At 40.2% G+C, this 23,813-nt stretch overlaps 1 protein-coding gene across 2 annotated transcripts in view; it reads left to right on the forward strand.

Annotated features, from left to right (window-relative positions):
- MYLK4 (myosin light chain kinase family member 4) overlaps positions 1-23,813 on the forward strand; it is a 31,810-nt gene that overhangs the window by 2,143 nt on the left and 5,854 nt on the right. The window contains exons 2-13 of one of the 2 annotated variants that reach the window (XM_084282402.1): positions 8,526-8,601; positions 9,180-9,642; positions 10,444-10,463; positions 13,307-13,412; positions 14,282-14,375; positions 15,075-15,184; positions 16,287-16,428; positions 18,690-18,760; positions 19,502-19,630; positions 20,144-20,296; positions 20,658-20,730; positions 22,342-22,417. In XM_084282402.1, the coding sequence (XP_084138528.1) occupies positions 8,526-8,601; positions 9,180-9,642; positions 10,444-10,463; positions 13,307-13,412; positions 14,282-14,375; positions 15,075-15,184; positions 16,287-16,428; positions 18,690-18,760; positions 19,502-19,630; positions 20,144-20,296; positions 20,658-20,730; positions 22,342-22,389 (1,485 nt within the window). In that variant the 3' untranslated portion in view covers positions 22,390-22,417. The remainder of the gene's footprint in view (positions 1-8,525; positions 8,602-9,179; positions 9,643-10,443; positions 10,464-13,306; positions 13,413-14,281; positions 14,376-15,074; positions 15,185-16,286; positions 16,429-18,689; positions 18,761-19,501; positions 19,631-20,143; positions 20,297-20,657; positions 20,731-22,341; positions 22,418-23,813) is intronic. The other variant, XM_084282403.1, reaches the window with a different exon arrangement.

Consider the following 23,813-nt stretch of genomic DNA (forward strand, 5'->3'; position numbering starts at 1 on the left):
GTAAGGATATAACATGCACAGCCCTGTTCCCAGAACAGCGGCGACTGGGGTGAGAAGTTGCTGCCCTGCCAAAGGAGACAGGCAATAAAAGTGATTTTTCACAGGCCTTCTCTGAACATCAGATCGGGCTGGTTTCAATGCGGGAGTTTGAACAAACGAGAATTTTCCTTCTTTTGTGCCCTTACCTTGATGAGCAAATATTATTTATTTTGCAGTTAGGGCTTCTTTTACTTTTTTAAAACACCACCGAAGACATTTGTTGTGAAAGCCCCATGCACAGAGAGGGCATCTGTGTAAAGCTGTGATCACTGCAGCCTGAGGCAAAGCTCTGCCTGTCGGTGACAGAGGCTGTCGTCTGTGGTAGAAACACGGGGTAAGAGAGAGGAAGGGATCGTGCTGGCTTTTTGCTGGTGGCAGACTACTAAAAAAGCCTCAAAAAGGGGAGGGGTGAGTGGGGTTGCTGTCTTTGTTCCAGCAGCAGCTCCATTTGTAATCCCCTTGCTAATTCAGTGCTGTTCAGGCAGACTTTCGGCGATGCAGAGTGGCCTCAGTAGGAGCTTGTCTAGCACCAGGGCTTAGCAAAGGCAGCAGGAGCACGTCTGGAGTCATGCTGGTGATATTATTACTCTGTTAATATTTTGTTTGTTTTATTAGATAGCATACATATGTTAGCTTGTCATTACCTTCCTCTCTGTGCGTTTGATTTATTAGTAAAGGACCATCATAAAATTATCAAGCTATCTTGCGAACAACAGCTGGCTTTAGTAAACACTCAGTCATCTTGGTTTTAAGTAAAAGCAGACTTGAATTCAGCCTTGCATTAAGAATAATGGAAAATGGTATGATATCCTTCAGCAGAGACTGCCGGGCCTGGCTGTTAGTTTGGTAGGAGCCAGCATTCATCAGTGTTCAGGACAAACAGACTCTCCGGGGCCAGAGGAGGTAGAAACAGCATCTCAGCAAGTTAGTGAAACGCCAGGTGCATGAAACGTTGTGAAGTCAGTTGCTTGTGCCTCTGCCTGCCACTTATTCAAAATAGATTTACAAATGGAGTTTTACATTTTTGTGACAAAAGAAATTTCTCAAAAAGAAATTGAGAAATAGGGGATTAGGTATCTTCTCACCCTCGCAGAATTTTGCACCTGAAATGTACCAGTGATACCTGGTGGCATAGCAATGAACAGACCTAACCATTTATGCAAAAATTAACCCTTAATTCTGTGAACACAGTCCTTATTGCTGTCCCCAGTCCCTACCTGAAGACAATTTGACCAACGCAGAAGTGCTGGCCACCAGTCAGTAAGACCAAAATCGGTGTTACCCCAGGTGGACTCTGTCTTGCATCACTGAGCAACCCTGCCATTGCTCCAGACACGCACAGTCCTATTCTGTTCCCTTATGGCCACGACCAAAGTGATCCTCTCTCTACAGTTATTTTGGAAAGACAGCACCTGCTTTTGTGTGTGCACTGCTGGAGGCGGTCAGACATCCTGGGTGACGGGCCAATTTGTCACCCACCCTCCCCGAGCTACCAGCACATGCTGCCTGATAGTGGCTGAGCGTTCTGATAAATACCTGGCTGTCCACAGCCTGGTTCTGCAAAATAATCCAATCATTCTTAATTACTAGTAGGCTGTGCAAGAAGTGGCCATGATACATTTGGAAAAAACAGTATTTAAGTACTGCTAAATCACCTGTCTTCCATCCTTTCCTCTTTGGGAAGGTGCTCTGCTTTATTAATTGTAGGATTGGTTTTGATTTTTTTCCTGACTTGCTCATTTTACAGGACCCGACTGAGCAGAGAGCAGTTGAAAAGGCAGAACAAAGGGGACTGCTGCCTCTGCTGGAAGGGAAAAAGGGCGATGGGAGAGAGGTAGAGAAGTGGTGATAAGCAGCTGGGGTGTGTAATCTTTCTTCTGGCTTCAGCAGCAGCTGGAACAGTTTCCAGATCACGGCCTCCACAGGGACTTTTTGTGCTCTGCAAAATACAGGGATCACTCTTCTCTGAACCAAAATTTCTGCTTTCCTGCCTTTTACTGCCATCCTGCAATACCTCTACTGCCTCATCCAGGAGGTTAGTTTATTTCTGTTTGGGGTTGGAGTTATAATATTGTGTAGCCTGCAGACACTTCGTGCTTTGTCACTGCTGCCAAATGTCTCCCAGCCATTTTCCACCGCATACAGCATGACCCCGTCACCACATGGCTGAGAGGAGTAGCACGCATTACTTGTTGTTTTAAGTTATTTTCTCACTACTACCGCCCAGGGAAATCAGCAGTTCTACAGTAAGTGTCTTTAAAAGTCCTGAGGTTTTCCTCAAATTCACCTTTCTAAGTAGTCCGTGATAATCCTGTGGCAAAATGACTCTGGAACTCCATTTGCAGTCTTACTCCTTCCACCCATAAAGAAAGAGGGTGAAATGATACTTCACTTATTTCCTCCAAATTAAACGGTTTAGAGATCCTATGTTATTAACCTGCAAATACTCACCTGGAGAGTCAGAAAGTCCCTTTCTGTTGCCATCATAAAAGCCGCGTTGAACTTTCTGCATTTGCCTGCAGGTTGCTGTAATTTCAGTCTCCTGCCATTTCTACAGGCGTTGCCACAGGACTAATGACTACTAGCAATTTAAGGCTGTTTCCCACACTAAAACTCCCCAGCAGTGTGAGTCGTGCTTTCCATTTGAATCCTCTGTCCCTCCTGTGAGGGTATCACTGTGTGACTGCAAGTCACTGCTTGCTTTAGCCAAAGTCTGCAGTGAAACTTCTGTTTGCCACCTGTGTTTTAAGATCCGTTCAGCCTCAGCCTCTTACCATTCTTCTGATTCCGTCATTTTGCCTACAAATGCGAACTGCTCCCTTATGCATTATTTACCTTCTCTCCAGATTGGCTGTGTTCTGTGATTTTTTCATATTCCAGCCAAGCAGGCAGGAATTGAATTTTTTTTTTTTTTTTGATTTTTTTTTTTATTTTTTTTTATTTCTGTCTGCAAGAGTTTCTGCAATCCTCAGTGGTTTTGAGGGCAGAGTCTTTCTGCAGGATCTCAGCAGATGTGTTGTCTGCTGCTTGGTCAACACAGCTGGTCAGCACTGCCTTTGCAGCTTTGCATGGGCTTTAGCTGCTTTTATATTTGGGAATGCTTTTCTGTCCCTCAGGGCTGATGCATTTACCTAAATATGTCCTCAGTAGAGCATTCCAGTTTTTCAGTGAGTTTTAAAATATCAAAGTTATAATTTTCCCCCTCACTTTCTATAAAACCAGGGTGTTTTATTCAGACAAGACATCTTCATCTAATGTTGCTCTGTTCTCCTCCCTACTGTCAACCACAGGAGGTTTGTCATGCACTTCCAATTCAGAATGACATGCAATTTTGCTTCCATTTAGCCTCTGAACTTGCTCTCTGCTGTCAACGTTTCTTGGGTAGCATCCTGCCCTGAGCGCTGCTGCTGCTGTGGTTTTGCTCCCCCAATACCTCTGAGGAACATGTGGAATTAAAGCAGGCACCTCTGATTTCTAAATAAATGTGTACATCCTCATATGGCATATTGGCATGACATCAATGCTGCGTGTTACAGGCAGCATTTTAGGAATCCACTACAATTCCTTTGCAAATACAGAGAGGCATGTGAGATAAAGAGGTAACTGGTAAGCACAGGGGAGCAAGACAAGACAGGTTATCAGTGAGGAGTCCTACTAAAGGCTCCTTGAAGAGGGGAGACAGTGGTAGGAGGGTTTTGTTCAGGCAAGAGGACTTTGCCCATGCCAGTCATCAGAAGTCCACCAATTAAAGGCGGTCTCTCCACCATGCTGGCTTTTGATGACAAGGGTAGCTGCTCAGGAATGTAATTAATTTGGTGCCGTACTGGCAGCGCCCTGGGCTTGGTGCACACACACCAGTGATGCAGAGCAGCGATGCCTGGCTGGGCAGCGGCCCCAGCAGAGCCTGGGATGAGTCCAAGCACATTCCTGTCGGTGTGTGCTGCCTTCGTGGTGAGGTGCCACAGGAAAATGTGTGTCTGTAGAAGGGAAATAAAGAAGTCCCAGATCTTCCCCACCACCACCCAAAGCCCCTTCTTGTTAAATGAAGTGCGTTATTAGGAAAGCTTCGTTTCTGGACTCCGGTTGAAAGTGAGTCATCAGAGCTGCAGGGGATGATTTTTGAAGTTTGTAACCCTTTGGAAATCTCCCAACGGTATGATTTCCCAAAAGCAACTTATGGAGAGCAGTTCAAGAAGTCTGAACATATTTGCCTTGCATATCGTTGCATGCTTAGCTCAGCTAAGTATGTAAAGCTGTGAAATGTTCTCATACCAATGAGGCTACTCAACCAATACAATTGCAGAAAATTTCCCTGGTAGTTTGACAGATGGGTGGTTTATAGGTTTTATTGACTTCTGAGCTGGACTTTTCGCCTCCTTTCTCACAGTGTGACAAGAGTGAAACCCGCAATAGAGGATGAGACATTTAATGGTAATGTGACAAATGTAGAGAATAGCACCTAGGTAGTTTTTGGGATGTGGCCCAGGTACATATGATGTACATGTGCACCTGTGAAGCACACGGGACCCTATCAGTTCTCACACACAAGAGGACATCAAGCAGTATGGAGAAGGGGTGGATCTGAGGCTGTCTCACCTAGGATGACATTATTCCGAGAGAATAACTCATGGTTTGGGGGTATTTGTGTGTGTGACTGAAAGAGTCTTGTGACTTGGTTTGGTTTATACAGAAAAAAAACATTTTTATTTTGTTTATCTAGTTCAAGGAGCACTGTAAAGATCATGAAAAGTCAAAATTTTTGCCAGAAGGTGCCAGTGGGTTGTGTAGCATAGCAAAAAAATAATGATATGGAAGCAGATGTACCACCTGCCAAAAAAAGTAGAGTTCCCATGTGTATGTTTTCTCTCATTAATAAGTTTGCATCAGAAATTCATTCACTGAATATTTTACATTGCTGTGTTCTTGGGAGGAAGATAAAAACAGAGTTTATATTGAAGAGCAAAGGAAGGATGGATGCCATCTTTTGGGGATAGCGCAGGAGGCATCACCATGCAGTGTGATGCCCCAGAGTCTCTATCATACATGACACATTCTCCTGTGTACCAGTGTGGAGATGCTGAGAGGATCCACCGTGCTGTGCTCAGGTGCAAAAACGCATGGCTAATTTCTGTCTGGTAGTGAAAAGAACTCTTCACAAAGCCTGAGTGACTGAAGTCATGTTGATAAATGGATGGTGACCAGGTCTTATACAAAAGCCATAATAAAGCTCTGCAAAGTATATTAAAAACCTGAGAAAGAGAAACTGTGTAAGAAGCATGTTCTAGGCATATGAAAAGTTCTGTGTCTTGGTATCAACCTATTGAAGTTAAGCATAATATTCTGACATCAAGAGAAATGCAATGGAGTGATAAAGGACCTCTAACTAAAAGCCTGGGGCTGCCTCATGAGGCCATTTATTACTTTTTTTTTTTTTTTTTCAGTAGGAAAAAAAAAATCAAAGAGTTTTATTAGGTGAATAAAAAAAATTGAAAGTTAGCTAGGAAAACATTCCAAGGTTAGGACTGCTACAGTATAAAGGAGGAATTTAACTAAGTACAGCTCATTAAAAAGGAGTCAGATGTCTATAAAAAACATTAATTTCTCACTGCACTTGAAATCTCTGTTAAAATATGTTATATTTATACTTATGATTGCTTGTTGCTTAATTTCTGCAGGTTTCATGTCATACTTTCTAAAATAAATTTAAATAATTGCCAAAAGTGACTTTTTTCTGTGATCTATACTGGAATTTTAGCCACCAGAGTATTTTACATTATTCTGTTATCACCACGTGGGCTTTCATTCTCTCTCTCTTACTTAGGGTCTAGCAATGAAATATGAATATGAAAGAGTATGATTAAGTTTGGAAAATGTATTTTTGAATACACAATGCCAACTTGTGTGGGTACAGACACTTTTTCGCTTTGGTATATTTTTTAGGCTGACAATTTAACCTTTAATATTTAACCTTTTCTGGAATTAAAATGAAAACTTCATGAAAAGATTCAGGCTTGTATGAGTAGGAAAAATACCTGTAGTGCCATAAACCTCACTGTGTATATTCGAGTCATTAAAGAATGGGAAAATAATAGGGTGGAGGCATAATTTACACTGAGAGTATTAATTCACATAATTTTAGGAAGTACGGACTGAAAAGAGTCACATGTAACCAAATTTCAGGAAGAATAATGCATGAATAAATAAAATCCCATAAGGATTAAGTTAAAAGGATCCTTAGCTGTACCCAGACTGAAGGAAGAAGCGTGTTACGAAGAACAGGCAGGTGTGATGCATGCCAGCAACCCCCACGCTTTTCAGATGAGGTCCTCAGAGATCTGGTGTGATCTCATTATTTCTTCCCTTGAAAGGGTGAGGGGAAGGTCGTATTTTTATTGCTGGACTACGATTTGACAAGTTGAAGGCACATGCTGCTACAAAGAGCAAAAACACTCCATGTGGAGAAAACTAGAGTGTGCATGGACAGGCCACTGATGTGTCTACAGATTGTATCAGTGAAATATCTAGTCCTTGTACTTGTTTTTCTTATTCTGGTGCACTCCTGGACCTATAATTATCGCATAATACTTGCCTTGATTAATTCTGAAGAATACCAGTAAATGTTTTATTTGTGTTTTTTTTTTTTTTTTTTTTTTTTTCTTCTTCTAATTTGGATTAGTATGAGCTCCTCCTCTGCTGTTAAAATATAAGAGATCAGAAGTGATGCTTGAATAAACACTGTAGTAATTTATGTAACACCGTGGCAGTTTCAGATATTCAGCATCATCCAATGTTCCACTAGGTGGACTTTCAAAAGCTGGCTTCCGTATTTCACACCTGCAAACTACAGCAATATTGAGTAGGAAGCACTGTGTGCCTGCAATTAATTCTGAATGCAGAAGTGAAATCTGGCACCATGCATCAAAGAGCTTGGAGGCCGTTTCTCTGGTTATTTGCTCAGCTGACTGTATTTGATCAGAGCTGATGTCCTCAGCGGTGTGGTGAGGTTGACATACTTACAGGAATCCGAGTGCATTACTAATTGCGGTCACATTGCAGGATGAATAAGTCCAAGGCTTTTCCGTGCCTCTTTCAGTGCTTTCCACTGTAAAAAACAGAATTGGCTGATTCTTTGTGATCCACCTGGAACCAAGACATTTATATTTAAGTTCCATGTGAACAAGGCTCCGATTTATATTTCAAGGCTACTTGGCTTGTTGTATTTAGACCTTTCTCATCTTACAGCTTGCACCTTCATGGGACCGACTGCATCCCAAAGAACTGTCATTCTCAACTCTCACGCTCACAGTACAGTTTCTTTGTCCCTTGCAGATTAAGATTTTCTGAAGAAGTCCTGCTGAAATCCCTCCATGCAGTTTTATCCAGTTTTTCATAACTGTTTCTGCTTCTCAGGGTGTTTTCTTTCATGCCTAATTTCTGCATAGCTTGATTAAATTAAAAGAAATAAAAAATAAAAAAAGCATAAAAATGCAGAGAAATTACCAGAAATGTGTTTAGTAACAGGACTGACTCATGCCCAGAGTACAATATGAATAAGCAGTGGGAGTGCTTACATGATTAAAACACTCAAAATTTAGTGCCTTACCTCTGTGTACTTCGTTGAAATGTACCACACTGCTCAAAGAGAGAAAGTAGTCTCTCTGGAAAATGTTTGGAGGTATCTGCATTTTTCACACCCTTTGGATCTGTTACTACTAATAATGGTGCCAGTTTCATGGTCTTGTTAGAGGAAGAAGGTAGAAGGTAGGTGGAAAAGAAGCACTGGTCACCCTCCTACCACATCAAGGAGTGGCCGATGAAAACACGCACTGAGCAAATGGCAGAGGAATATTTGTAAATAGGGACAAACATAGAAGTAATAGCTAAGTTTTTAAGGAGTTGGCTAAGCATAGAGCACCTCTAGATGTCACTGTAGCATTGTAAAATGTAGATAAGGGAACACTGCAAAGCTGACAGGATGGTTTATACGCTCTGATTCATGGTAAGTGTTTCGGTCAGCCTGTAATAAATTAATGGATCATTAGAAATGCTGTTACCAGACGTTGATTAACAGCAAAAGTCTTTTTGCAATATGTCAGTAAGACTGTTACTAAAAATTTTAGTAGAATATTAAATATTTCTAGTTTTCTTTTAACTAACCCAGTTTTAACAGCAAAAGCTAGTGCAGGGTAACAGCTCATTTCTGGAAGGCTTTTCTTTCAGTCCCTGAGGCTCAATCCTGATCTTTTCTGGGCTGTTTTTATGCCAACAATGATATTGATTACAACTGAGATCATTTCTCCTGCTTTACACCAGTACCAAGCTGATCAGCTTGGTAATGATTAAAAGAAGCACTATTGTTCATAGGAGGAGCATGAGTTAGATCACAGAGTATTTGGATTTGACCAAAAAAATCAGATTGCAGCTTCATGAGGAACAATGCAACATGAACACTGTATGCACTAACATATCCATTGCCTTCTCCACAGGACATCAAAGAAAAGTCACATTTAAGTGAGACGGGAACAAATTCTATAAAAGAGAGGAAACCTCCAGATTCAACAGGTTAGAATTTATTTTATTATGTTTTGTTGTTGTTGTTGTTGTTGTTGTTGTTTTTTTCCTGATCAGTATCTTGTCATGAGGGTACAGCTGCAGAGCCCTTATTTCTTCACACAAATAGCCCTTACTCACCTGAGCAGCTCTTGTTTGGGTTACATGCATGCTCACCAGCATGGGTAAGAATTGTCCAAATAACATCACATTGCCATCACATCCAAGAAACTTAACTTGTCATGTGCCTATGCACATAGTGGCAAACTGCTCAAGTAAGTGCTTTGCATAAAGGCTTTATTAACCTGATAATAAATTTGAGTGAGAAAAATGTTTTCCAGTGCTATGTCTGAAAGAGAAGAATCTGTGGCCCATGACATCCAGTTTTAAAGAAAAAGTGCTCTGCTGAAGCTTATAACTCTTCTCTTGCTTATGAGACATTTACGTTGAACATGAAAGTAGGAGAGGAAAGCAAGTGCCTAGTTCAAAAAGCAATGGAAGTTATGCTGAGCATGCAACTCCTACTTTAATACCACTACTGACTGTCAGGGAATTACTGACAGATTCCTTCTTGATCTGTTTACTTACAGAGGGGGCCATCCAGAAGAGCCAGTCCTGCTCTCATGAAGAAGAAGTTGATAAGCTCAACAAGGAAAATGCCGAGAGGGAAAGTTCTGTTCTGCTTCAAATGGATCCTCCCAGACTTCATCCTGAAGGGATGCAGAAGGAAGAGAATTTGGCTGTTGAAAGCTGTAACAGACACAGGAGGAGCTCTGTTCAGAAATCCTCCGCTACAGAAAGGCAGCAAGAAGAAGAAGCTGTTGATGATGCTTGTCAAAGGATAACTGGGCAGGAGATAGAGAGTGAGTCCCCAGCAGATGGGGAGAGGAAGGAGGAACATCAGGTGTCTGTAACTGAAAAACAAGAAGAGAGGAAGAATGAAGGGGAAGGAGTTGTTGATAAGAATGAAAAAGAGGATAAAGCACCACCAGCACTTTCTCCAAATCAAGATGAGGCAGGACAAAGCCAAGATGAAGAGGCAACAGAGGGAAGGTAAGATCTGAAACTTAGGCTATACATTCTTAAGAGATACAAGTTTTACAATTGCTTTACATTGGTGAAAATACAGCCTAATGCAAAAGTGTAAAATGAGTTTACCTGTCTGAGATCTAATCTCTAAACTGAAATTATACCCTCAGAATAGACAGACAATCTATGGTACTGGCAGTGTGCTGTGATGATTTGCTTGTGAGAAAGGTTAGGACGATGGGAAATGTGATGCTATTCTTAATCTTTGAGGAGAATTCTCCCACTCTGCCATGTTTATACATTGCAGCATCATGTAACCTGTGAGCAAAGTAAGGTTAGGTTAGGCCACGTACCAACTGGTAATTAAGTTACTACGACATTTAGTAACTTACTTGGTAATATAAAACTGTGAAACTTTGCCCAGGCAATTAAACTGATAAACTTGTTTACTGTAATTCTTTCTGTGCTGCATTTATATTTAGCCCTTCAGGGATAAACCAGTTTAAGCTCTCAGGAACCTATATGAACAGAATGAAATCCCAGTCCTCTCCCATTGCTTTAAAGGTGAGATTGATAGCCAAATGTTAAAACCAGTAGAATTCAAGCGGGCATTTCAGTAATGGACAAGCATTTTGCTGTCACAATTACTTAGAGGTCATTTTATTCCTCTAAGTGACTATTAAACCAGTTTATTTGACCTTATTATTTTATACTGTAACACAAAATAGCCTAATGCAATATGTGTCTGTGCGTTTTTCATGTATATTTCTAAATTTGTTCTGCTTTATGTGTACTGTACTCTAATGCCATGTTTTGTCCTTGCAGGTGTAAAGGCTGCGGAAAAGGTACAGGAAATTATAGTTCAGTCACTGAGCATACTCACCAATTTGAGCGTAGTAGTAGCAGTACGCGTCGGGTGAACATTGAAGGCCTAGTCAAAGATGACAACAGAGCAGGCTAGATGCAGAAAGTGCTGGTGACATATGTAAAACTAAAAAAAGTTCTTACAGGAAGTAGTCCTAAAAGGAAAACTCAAACATTTGATTCCACTGGTATTGAGAGTGATGACAAAGACATCTGTAAAAAGGAATGACATCATGATCATAATTATTAGGGGGAAAAGAAGAGCATGGTAACTGCAATGGGAAGCAGTTGTTCATGGGCCACATCCTAAACTGGTGGGAAATACCCTGGTTCTGTTTGCTTGCATCAAATTATACCAAAATTTAGTGCCTGAGGAGTTGGCTCATCTTTTCTTAGAGGCTTCTGATCTGACAGAAATTAGTAGCAACTGATTTGCTTCTCCCACAACTACTCCACTATTATATGACCATCTTCCTTCCTTCTTTTAATAACAGTGAGCTAAAACTTGTAGATATAAAGTGGTGGGAGAAATTACATCATATGTGGTCAAACTGGTTGACCTGTGGAAGTACTAAGAACACGTGTTAACACAGAATCTACAATGTTCTGGACTTAGACTGCAAAACCAACATTCTCCTATTAGTACCATTGCAATCTGAACTGAGAACAATTGCAGTCTATACAATAAAGAAATACAGACTGTTTTGTGGGAGCTTGACTGATGCTGCCGAACAGTCAGATAAATGGTGTTCTGACAGTGAACTCTGGAGCAGAGTGAAGCAGAGATTTCAAACATTAGGCCTTTTGCTTGAGGATTTCAGTGCTTATCCCTGCATATGAAATGATGGAACATGAGGTGGTGGCCTGATGCACTTGAAGCTCTATGTATGTGTGTGTGCACGCATAGGACACAATGAATTTCTTCGCTTTGGGAGTAGAGGGTGGAGTGGAATAAGGAAACAGTTATTAGATGTCTGTGCTAGGCTCTTAGATTTGGTAGCAGAAGTAAGAGATGGTGTACTAAAACTGTGAACTCCGTTATCTGTCTTAAGCTTTTGTAAATTGTTACCGGTGGCATTAATGATAGTTTCTCTCTATTGGAGCATCTTTCATCTGTAAGAGCAGGACATTCTTTAGTAGGGAGAAATTCCCTTTGGTGTGCAGGAAAATTAAAACCAAGGGTTTGTCACTGACAAAATCTCAAAGGTTAAAACTTTGGCCCATAATCTAGCCTCTTTAAATGAGCACTTCCTTGACCAAAGTTTGCTAACATTTGAGAGATGAGCTTTCCAAAACCCACATTCTTCTGTCACTTACATGCTGGGGCTCTTGGAGTTTGTGCCATTATGGTCAAATTCTTCCTGTAGGATAAAGGTTTTCTGGGCAAGTTTTGGGTCTCAGTAACATGCAAAGGCTCATACTCAAGGACATGCAATTCAAGCTTTGTAGAATCCCAATTAGATGGCAAACTTCCAGGAGTCCCAGCTTTTCACAATTCCTTGACCATGAACTAACTTCCTGACCATGTAAGTTATTAATACTGTCAAAAAAAAATCTAGGTACACAGCTGGTGTCCTGGAAAAATGGACGTTCACTGTGAATAAGGACAATCCACTGTTACATTAATGACCAAAGTGTTCCTGCCAGCTACATGCTGTCATGGGTTTTTTGTTTGTGTTTTTAATCATTTTCACTGGAGTAATGACCGGTTTAAAATTGCTCAACAAGACCCACACAAAAGGGAGCCAGCATTCCAGACCAGAGAGCTCATGTTGAAACACTGTGGCTCTAGCCCTCCCAACCAGTTGAAGAAGTATTTGTCACCTTGGTCAGCCAAAGGTCGCTCTCGGGAATATCAATCAAATGAAAAACAACATGGGTATGAAATTGAAATGGCAACACCCTGCAAAAAATCCAAAGAGAAATTAGGCATGCAGGGCTGGTCTCCAGCAGGGATTTTGACATCGGGATGGCAGAATGGTCCAGCATGTGAAGGTCTGAACAATAATACTGGAGATCTGCATTTGTGTTAACACTCTGTAGCTGCTACAGAGTGATCTTGGGAAACCATCCCTTCCCTCTGTCCTTTTTCAGCCTTTATCTGCTTTCTTTTATTGAGCACAGAAACTCTTCAGAGCAGTATGTGTCCTACCACATTGGGCCCTGAGCCATAGTGGAAATCCCAGGTGCTACCTGCCAGGATGAAACTCCAACATGTTCACAAGCTCTAGACCCAATCTTTAAAGGCAATGACCATGTTGGGGAAAATGACAAGTTGTGTCAATCAGATTGTCAGTAGAGAAGGGATTTCTGCACTATGAACACCATAAGGTGTTTCCATGAAGGGAAATGACCTCTTCTAGCTGGGCTTGCAGAAGATCTCATTCTCTCTTCCTTCCCCAAGAGAGAGTTACAGTACATACTCATCTATTAACAGTCCCTGGGGAAAAAAAGAATCTGATTAGAGAAAAAGCTAGATTCCTTGCAAAACTTCTAAGCAAATTGCTCAGGCTCTTTGTGGGCACAAAGCTACACAGGCTTAGTCTAGCCTTGCCTCTTGCTATTCTTGCTACTCACAATGCAGAAAATGATAACTAAATTAGGAGTGCTTGTCTTGATAGGGTAGCTCCCAATTACAACACCCTGTTTTCTGAGCCAGAGCTCTGGAGTAAAACACTTTCTAAATAGCAAGAACTATCTATATAACTTACAGTAGGTATATTCAGTTCTTAGCTTATTTGGGGGGAAGAGGGACTAAAATATATGAGACATATATGGGCATTGCTTGTGACCACTTATATGCTGTTTGTTTTTTCTTTTGTAGATGATAGTTCTACTCCACCAGCACCGTTTGATCACCGGATTGTCTCAGCCAAAAGGGTGGGGATCAGCAGTTATTATAACGTCAACAAGAATGAAATCCTGGGAGGGTAAGTCAAGTGAACCCAATCAACACAAAAAGCAAGGCAAAAATTTACAGCCAAACACCCCAGGAGGTGAATGGAAGCAACATACCTCACTAGAGTCAAAGTCGTGAAAATCTAAGCTCTAACAGTACTTTAGAGAGGAATGAAAACAGGAGGCTGATTTTACTGTGTGAGTAAATTTTGGCTCAAGGTTTGGCACCACCAGACTTGGCTTGTATTTGGTGTTGTTCTAGGTCAGCCAGCTGCCCTCAGGCTCTGTGATGGTGCTCCTATGTTGCTGTAGTAGTTCACATTGCAGCCAGCAGAATGTAGAGACATGTAGGTTTCTCCCCATCAGCACAGCCCATCCCTGAAAATACATGCATGTTTTCAGATAGATCCGAAAGCTAATCTGTCAGGCCATGTTGCTTGATGAGAGTTTCTTGATCTCTCATGATGACATAATTTAGGGTAGAGTGATATAATTTCTGATAGCAGCATGGTCTTAGCAGCTGCTAATGAAATCACATCCTTCCCTTGGAGTAGAATGATGACATGGAGAGAGGCAGACTGTACACTTAAGTGAGTTATTATTCTTACAGTATGTATGGCTGTTAGCTTGCCTGGGATACCTCGTAACATATTAAAATCTTGTAGATGTAATGAAGCAAGTATTACTGAATCATACAAATGGAATATCAGCTAAAACAGTGTGATTTTGGTGCACCTAAATGAGTAGTAACAAGTTTAATGTACACAACAAAATAGCAATGATAGAGCAACTGACATGGAGCTCATTAGGGAGAGGATCGTTTCTGTTGTGTATAACCTAGTTTACATTCAGGACCAACATCAGCACCACTGGATGATTTTTTTTTTCCTTCTTTTCCTAGAGGGCGATTTGGTCAAGTACACAAATGTGAAGAAAAAGCAACGGGTCTCAAGCTAGCAGCCAAAATTATAAAAGCCAGAGGTGCTAAAGAGAAGGTTGGTAGAGTCTTTTTTCCCTAATGGATCCCCACATTGCTCTTCAGCTACAGGTCTGGCCTGTTCTGCAAACCTCATAGCCATCTGGGGCTTGCTTTCACAGGAAAGACATGCACAGCATCCTTTCCATGACAGCTGTGTCATTAATGGCATTCAAGGGTGGGATTTGTCTCAGCCATCTATCTAAGGCATAGCTGTCTGTGGCCAAGCTAATCACTGAGAATCCCCTTATAGTCAGTGGAGAGATTGGCATCATTACAAAGCATGTAAAATAGTTGGGCTGAATGGAGGTACCAGTCTTTCTCCCCTGACTGCAAAGGGAGGTTTTGAGGACTGTCTTGGACATTTCTTACACATATTGATTTTTGATACCTACAGCTGGTTGAAACAAGTCCTGTTTCACTTCTCTCTTTTCTTTATATATCTTTGAACACACCAGTTGCCCATCGGTGCTCTCCCTCTTTCTTTCCCCTTCCTTTTTCTCTTAATATATAACTGAAGCAGTCCCATGTTCAAGCTATGAGTTCAGTCCAGAGATATCTACCACTGCTGGAGCAATCAAAGGCAAACCCTGGGTATGGGTGCCATGAATGAAAACGTGAAGATAATGTAGATGTTTGGTTCAAACTGATGATGTCCTGGTTCATGTAGCTTTCTTAGAATAAACGCTTCTGAAACAGTACTCATTATTTTTTACAGGATGAAGTGAAGAACGAAATAAGTGTCATGAACCAGCTGAATCATGTGAACCTCATACAGCTGTATGATGCCTTTGAATCCAAAAATGATATTGTCCTAGTAATGGAATAGTAAGTGTGTTCTTTTCTTTCCCTTTCTGTCTTTACTACTTTTGTTGGAATTATCTTTTTCCTCCTTACTTTCTCCTGATATTAGATATAAGACTTCTAACAGGTGAAAAGATATAAAAGATGTCCCCAGGAATAAAAAATAAAAATAAAAATTCAAGAATTCAAGAAAAAGTTGTCCATGGAACCATTTATTCATTTTTTTCAAGTGAAGGTCCACACTACCGGTGCTTTAAAACCACTACCCCATTTAAAGAGCTGCTATATAGATTCGCTTTAATTTCATGTGGTATTTTGTGTCAGCTAAGAAACAGACATCTCAGAATATCTCCAGTTCTGTGAGGCAGATGAAAAAACATCTTACAGTGAAGAGGAACCAACTGTACACATAGCAGATAATCTTTATATTGGGTCCCCAAAAGGATTAACCTGGCTTTTATGCTAGTTTATCAAGCTAATTGGGCTCAAAATTGCTGGCTTAAAGTCAAGATAAAAAGATGTTTCAAGGAAGCCAAAAAGAATGTAATTAAAACAATGAAATACGTGGGAAAAGGTTAGAAGTCATATGATCTTGACTCTTCAGTATATTCTCATATACATGTAGTCCTATTAATTTGATCTACATGTTTAGCATAACACCAAAGCTAAAAGTCTGTGTAGATATGAATTGGTAACCTGGAGACATTCTGAAATGTAATAAGACATTAAAAAGTCATTTTCACTGATTTTTGGTTGCTTCACACTGAGATTTTGGATCGCGTTCCCCTTAAACTCTGAGGGAGAAGGCCAAGTATTTACATGCAGATTGTCTAGCATATTGTCTTGTTCTTCCACGTGACTTCATTAATTCCACTGGTACAAAATTACATCCCAAGATGGCATATCTCAATGGATGGGAGGCTGGGCTCTCAAGCCTTGAAGAAGCTTAGGACAATGTGCATCAAAACCCAGTACTCATAACATTGAGATCAGAGTACAATTTCATATTGCAAACCTCCCTGACTGTGAATGATTAAAATAGTCAATTGTATAAATTATGTATTACTGTAACTACATGGGTTTGGATTTGGGCTTGGTCACCGCTTCATTGTCTTTCTCTCATCAGTGTGGAAGGAGGAGAATTATTTGACAGAATTATTGATGAAAACTGCAATTTGACAGAGATGGATACTATTTCATTCATAAAACAGATCTGCGAGGGAATTCAGTACATGCACCAAATGTACATTCTTCATTTGGATCTAAAGGTAGAGAACTGACATGTTTGTTTTGTGCAATGACAGCTGTAGAAATTGTCTTTCTTAAGGGTAGGCTATACAGCTTAGCAAATTCCCATGGCAGAAACAACAAAAGTCCTTATTCTTCTTTCCTTAAACTGGTGGGTATTTACTTTAACCACACTTAAATCATTAGTTAAACCCTTACAGGGGTAAGTAATTTAGATGAGAAATGTGGTCACATGTCATCAAGCCCTATAGCTCTTGAGTTTTCTGCGGAATTAATTTACAGAAATCCAGCAACTGGCTACAATATCTTGCTATTTTCAGTTTTGATATTTGGATCTCAAGATATTGTGTGACTATTACTTAATCCAGCTGCACAAGATCTCTGTCTTATGCATCAACCATGGGAATTAACTGCATTTTTACCATGTAGAAGCCGAGACAAGAGTGAGTGGAGGGTTGTTCAAGGGTCATTTGTGGTCTGTGAAAACCCAACATATCTTTCTAAGGTCTATGCTGCACTGTTGTGGTCGTGAAACAGCATCAGTAGATAGCCAGCCTGAGGGAAAATACATTAAAATATATTTGCTAAAATGGAAGCAATAAAAAACAGTCAGTAGCTGATGGAACACATATGGCATCTCTGTGTTGGACTTAACAATAGCTACCAGTACAGCTGAAAGTCCAGAAAAGAGTAGCAGATTCTCCATCAGGAGCTTGCTTAGTTTTGTGAACTATTTAACTGTATACACAAAATTTCCCCTTATTTCTTTCCAAAAATGAATTCACAATTGCATGTTCTTACACTGGTTGATTGCTAATGATTAACTGTTGCCCCTCAGAAAGTATGTTGTAACAGTATTTTTCATTAAGCTGGACATTTAAGCTGCATCTTTCCCTTATACCAGGTTTTTATCAAATAAAAGACATGTTTCTTACCATTATTTAGTGCAGGAATAAAAGGGGATGATATCTTAAGTTTTATGGCTGGTTATAAAGCCCCCTAATGATCCCTGAGCTTTACAAGAAAGCAAAAAGAAACAAAAAGTGCTCAAGAGGGGTTTCTCATTGGTGGGATTTTTATTACAACCGCTGTTTTTGGCTTGTAATAACTGAGTTAACATAGTACATCTTTAATGTTGTTAGTGTTGATATTATAGTACTGGTTAAGCAAATGAGCAGATGTTTGTTGGGATCTGCTTCAGTTGTTGATCAATGACCAGATTCACTTTTCTCTTTGTTTATAAACATACTGATAACTAGAAAATTTTACAAAATTCTTTGGGGCATGCTAATTATATTCTTGGAGATGGCACAGTTTTAATATGAGGTCAAACTGCTGACATAAAGACACGTATACAGTCCAAAAAATTCTTCCCAGAGACCTCTCTTCTCATGAGTTTCAGGAAGAAGGCTTGAAATTGAAAGAAATTCATTCTGACCGTAATCATCCAGGACCTCAGAAAATATGGACATATGGTGTTTAAAAGTCCTACATGTAAAAAGAATTAGTAATGGTGACAAAGGTTAACTAATGTTTTAAGTGTTGAGGGCTGTTTTATTTCAAAGAGGACTCAAAGAGCAACAAGACAGAGTAGCTATAAAACTGCTGGCAGTGAATACAAGACTCTATTTTAGGTATTTACATTTCAAAGACAATTGGCCAAATTGTATTCTCAGTCCCTTCTATATGAATTTGGACAAATTCTAGGAAGCCAGTGGATTCTTGCCAGAGCATGAAGAACTACACTTGGCCATGTGAAATTCCAGAAGGATTTAACCTGTGAATCCCACCTTTTGCTATAATATCTAATGAAAATGTGAAGTTGATGTGGCTAGCATAACAGACCAGTGTTCAATCAGTTACTGCCACAATATGCATGAACTCAGAAACGTAAAGCTAAAAGATAATTGTAAAAGGTGTTGTTGTGTTTTTTTTTTTTGTTGTTTTTAAATTACAGTGTCAGCTTAATAAGGTGTGTAAAACCACAGTGCCAGCATCCTGAAACGTCCCTTTGGAAGTCTGCATTCTCTACCCCACTTTCCCTAATGACTTCTTTATCTGAACTGCTGCCTTATGTCAAATTGAACTGCCAAGGAGAAGAAGCAGTTACAAGGCACAGAACACCCAACCTCGACTGCTATGTGATAGCAGGGGGGTACCCATGCAGAGAAATCTGACCAAGGAGGAAAGCAAAAGATGCTTTTTTCATGCTGCAGTTTGCTAAAAGCCCAATTTGTCATACTTGTTTCTCATTGAAGTGTTTTCTGGTTTCTCTTGGCAGCCAGAGAATATCCTGTGTGTGAACCGAGCTGCAAATCAAATAAAAATTATCGATTTTGGATTGGCAAGAAGGTATGTGCATGTGCTCTTGCTAGTTGTAAATGAACTAGGAAACAACTTAAAAAGTATCACATCTCTGCAAAAACACATTTGACACACAGTGGTCTCCCGCTGTTCCTGGGACAAGGATCTTTTTATGTATGGATCTTTTAACTAGGGACATCTTTTAATATGGAATGTTTGAAGTTGAGTAAAAAAGTTTTGTTCTGAAGTCTTTTTTGGGTGAAAGGTTGAAAGATGTCTGATTCTGATCGAGCATGCACATATAAGTATATCGGAACAGCTGAAAAGGACAAAAAAGATGATGACTCTTGTCTGGTCTCCTGCCCCCAGTGTTAGGAGGTTCTTCAAAAGAGAGTATAAGAGGCCATCAAAGGCTGTTACAATATAACCATGCTATATCACTTTCTAGTTTGAGAAGATACCAATACCTCAGTGAATAATTCACTGTCTAAAAATCCCAGGTCTATGATATGGGGAAGGTTCGAAAGGATGATAACAGCCTCCCTGAGGAGTCCTTGAAATCTGAATTTCTTCCTTTATTATGCCATTTGTTTTTGTCCTGAAGTATGATATAAAGCTTGCAAACATTTTTTATTCTTATATATGTTTACATTTATTATTACTTTGTACCTCTGTCTGTCCTTGATTTCCTCCTGAATGTCCTGTATGCTTCCGAAATCCAACTGGACAACTTAAAACATAACTTTAGAGCTGTATTTGATGTCCTTTGTTAATGTTTCCTTTGCCTAGATATAAACCCAGGGAAAAACTTCGAGTTAACTTTGGGACTCCAGAATTTCTTGCTCCTGAAGTTGTGAATTATGAGTTTGTCTCCTTTCCTACAGACATGTGGAGTGTAGGAGTCATTGCTTACATGCTGTAAGTAGGATTCAGTCTCTGCTTTGTATGCTGTTTCTAGGTTGAAGTGTGTCAGTCATCCAAATAGATTGTTATACTAGAAGACTGACAAAATTTGTAGACAGAATAGAAAATGTAGGCCTCTTTCCAAATTCCACATTCAGGAATCTCCCCCCTTTTTCAAGCACCACCAACTTTTCTTCTTTGTTCCATTGAGCGTCTCTCTTGAGCAATTACACTTCCAGAATAATGTAGACCTCTTGATAAACTGCCAGTAGGTGTGTACAAGAGTGGACAGTGGTCTGGAAAATGAAAGAGTGTAATGAAAGAAAATAATGCTTGGTTTGCTGGGGAAAAAGGGCAATTATTTAAAAAATATAAGTAAAAGAGAAAGTGGGAATGGTCTGGAAACTTTCTTAGACAGTAGCATGCTGCAAGGTGGGCCAGGAGTAACAGAACAATCACAGACAGCACATCAAAGATTATGTGCAGAAATGGGCAAAGAAGGATTTAACATATTTCTTTTTACTTTAGCCTCAGTGGATTGTCTCCCTTTTTGGGTGATGATGACAATGAGACCCTCAACAATATTCTGGCCTGCAGCTGGGATTTTGAAGATGAGGAATTTCGAGGTGTTTCTGATCAGGCCAAAGATTTCATCTCGAAGCTTCTCATCAAGGAAAAATGGTATATAATCACTGTGTCTTTTATATATATATTTTTTTTGTGTTCCATGCCATTATGCCACAGTTGTATAACTTATACTGCCCCACTGCAGAATTGTCATGACTTATCGAAGTTTTTATTGTCCATGTAAAATACTATAATGCCACTTCATTGATGTTCATTATGACCATAAAGTACTCCGAAGTTACATGAATGAGTTTTTGCTTTCATGTTATTGGTTTCATGGATTAGCTGCCATCTGGCATAAAGCATCCTGAAACGACAGCATTGCGTGATGGCAGAACACAAGAGCTGTAGGAGACAATTGTTGGATGGTAATATTCTGGGAAAAACACTTAATAGCATTCTGGTTTTCCTTTAGCTGGAGAATAAGTGCAACTGCTGCCTTAAAACACCCCTGGTTATCAGACCACAAGCTCCACTGCAGACTTCAGGTCCCTAAATTTAAATATCCTTGTGCATTGTAGATCTGCTATTGCCTTCTCATGTTGCAATATCACTATTTGCTTTGACATTTTTCTCATCTGTTTTTGAGTCCACCTTTCTGATGTATTTCTTGCTACTGTGAGCCATGTGTGTCCCTTTGTTTTTACTTAGCTGTTCTAATTTGCATGCTCACGCTTGCTTATCAGTTCTTGCATGGCTGGGAAGAAATATATCATCATGGGACTGGTGTGTGTTGCTGAGTGGATCCATTTCTTAGCAAAGCGGGGTTGTTTAAATAACGGACACAGAATTACCATATGTTGAAATATGGTAATATGAGGAGTTTTTCAGCTGGGGATGATTCTGCTTACGTCTTTGAAAAGTCTTTCAGGCTGTCCTCAAGTCCCATATGAGTGCTGTTAGATTTCACCCTAGCTCTTCCCAAGGGATACTTTTCCCAGCACAGCTTGGAACATCAGCCAGTGCATATCTTTGTATTTTAGCACCTTCTTGCCCTTTAAGTATAGTCAGCTTAGTGGCAAGAAGAAATAAAGCCATTGTTCACCCAAAAAATTCCTTTTGGCTGAGCTGGAGAATCTGTGTGATTTTAAATCATTTTGATTATTTCTCTCTTAAGTGGTCAGTAAGTATGGAAGATTCAGACTGTTGATGAGCTTGCTGTTGGCTGAATCTAAATGAGTCCATGCTGTGGTTTAGTGGCTCAAGGGGGAATCATTTTGAGCAGGTTCCTATTTATTCTTTTTTTTTTTTTTTTTTCAGTTTCAAGTGCAATATTCACTGTTCCTTTACAGGCAAAGCACATCTATGTTAAATAAAATGACTGCTGTAGTACCTAGGATTTATACGTCAAGGTGCCTTTTGAACTGCAGCCATCATTAAGAATTAGTAAACCATCTTATTAATTAATACAACAATTTTATTAAAATAAGATCAAAGATTGCAAAGATAATAAAACAATAGTACTGCTGGTGAGGTGGTGTGAGTTTTGGGGAGGATGGACTGAGTAGTATCCTAACAGCTCTAACCTTGAGAGACATTCCTGTTACACAAAGTAAGGATAACTAGAAATAGGATGAAATGGGAAATATTAATAATCAAATAAATTGTTATCACTTTCATTGAAATTCAATTATCTTGATGATGTCCCAGAACAACAATGCCCATAAGATTATTAGATTTATAAATGAACATACACAGTAAAAATAAGGGAGTTTGTCACCTACTTTAGAGAATTTCATAGGATAGCATTCAACCCTTTTAGTTTTGCTCCAGTGAAGCTCTGATTGCTGCAATCTGGAGAATAGGCTGGCTTTCCAAATGCTGCAAAGACATGAGCTGCTCACCTGGTATGCTGCTTCCTATCACCAATTTTCTTCTGGGAAAATCCTTCCCTCATAGAAACCTTGCAACTCATTTCATCCTTGTGGTGCCTCCCCTGGTGTTTTTCTGTTTGTACCTCTTGCACTTTCTAAACTAGCTTCACTAAGCATGCTGATGTTGCAGTGTTCTGCCATTATATTAACTAGAGGTAAAATGGGACTGATCTTCAATTAATACTCTGATAATGGCAACTATCTTTCTTTTTTGTTTTCCACTAGAAGAAGGCTAAAGGCACCTGTGTGTCCCAAGCACCCCCAGCTCCATAATCCCTCTGAAAGAGCTGCCAAACAGAAGGTTTGTATAGGGTCCCCAGTGTTTCTTCAGACGTAAATACCATAACCCCTGTGTGTAAGGGATCAGTGGGAGGCCGAAAACCTCTCACAGTCCTAACTGCACAGGCCAAAATATATTCACCACCACCATCCTCACTGTTGTTTGGAAAGCATTCAAAATATAAGCTGGCCCTATCACTTATACCAAGTCACAGCAATGCACAAAACCCCTCGTATATATGAAGCCATATGTGCTGCAAACCCTGGCCATTTTAGAGGGAATGAATGGTTATGCTCCCCCTGACTCTCATGGGGCAGGATTTCACCCAATAACTTCTCAGTGTTGAAAGCTTTCAGGTTTTCATGCTGTGGTTAGGAGTATGGTTTTAAAGGGGTAGAAATATGAAAAGTAATTACTTTTTAGCAAAAGCCCGGGCCAGACCCTCAGGGCAGTTCCAGTAACTGTACTGAAAGAAAAGTGAGGTGTCCCCGAAAAGAAGCTGCCCCACACTTTAGAGGACCTGATTCTGACAGGGCACTTCTCTGCTCTTTCGGTGTGTAGCAGTCAGAACGATCTTGACAGCATCTCTTTGACCTTTTTTTTTTTTTTTTTTTTTTTTTTTTTTTTTTTTTTTTTCTGGCTCCCTGTCCTTGCCTTTTCATCAACAAGCTCTTAATTTGTGGTTCTCAGGCTGGCTTGGCTACCTCCCCCAGGGTGGCCAGCAAAGTTGCTCCCATGTTGTGTCTCTGGTCTTTGACCAAAGCATGCTCACTCAGCCACTTCGAAATCCGGCTACCTCAGGCAGTGCGGTATCTCCATAACCCAGCACACCAATTCCCACAGCCCCTTTTTACAAACTACCACAGAAGGTGGGGCCTCTCTTGAAGGACCTTGGGAACCACTCAGAGCTTCTGGGGGCATCTCTGGACATGACTCGGTGGAGGGTCAAGATGCGAACAAGGCTGAGAACACACACACTGTAAAACCACTTCCTTTTAATCATGCGTCATGCGTAACAACCAGGATACCAAAATAAACGTGGTCCACTTCTCACCGCATGCAAGTTTTTAGTGCTGCCATCATCCACCATCCACTCAATAGGGCAGGAGATGTGGTGGGTTTTACTTGCAATGGGTTTTGTCCAGAAACATCTAAAAAAGACAGATTATTGCGAGCGGTTGAAATTTTTGTTCTGTTTTGACTAAACATAGGATTAGCACAGATTTTATAATAGTGTGGTGTAGTCCCACACCAGTTATTTATCTTTAAATGAGTCATTTAAGGATGTGAAGCAGCCTTTCCATGGTACACTGGGGGTCAGTGAAGGCTAAGGCTCTGTTCTTATCTCCTGCTTGCCCTGTGAAACCCCATAACTTCCTGATGCGTAGTGTCCCAGCATCACCTTCTGCAGTGGGAA

The sequence above is a fragment of the Netta rufina genome (genome assembly GCF_964035555.1).
Source record: "Netta rufina genome assembly, chromosome: 2".
NCBI lineage: Eukaryota > Metazoa > Chordata > Aves > Anseriformes > Anatidae > Netta > Netta rufina.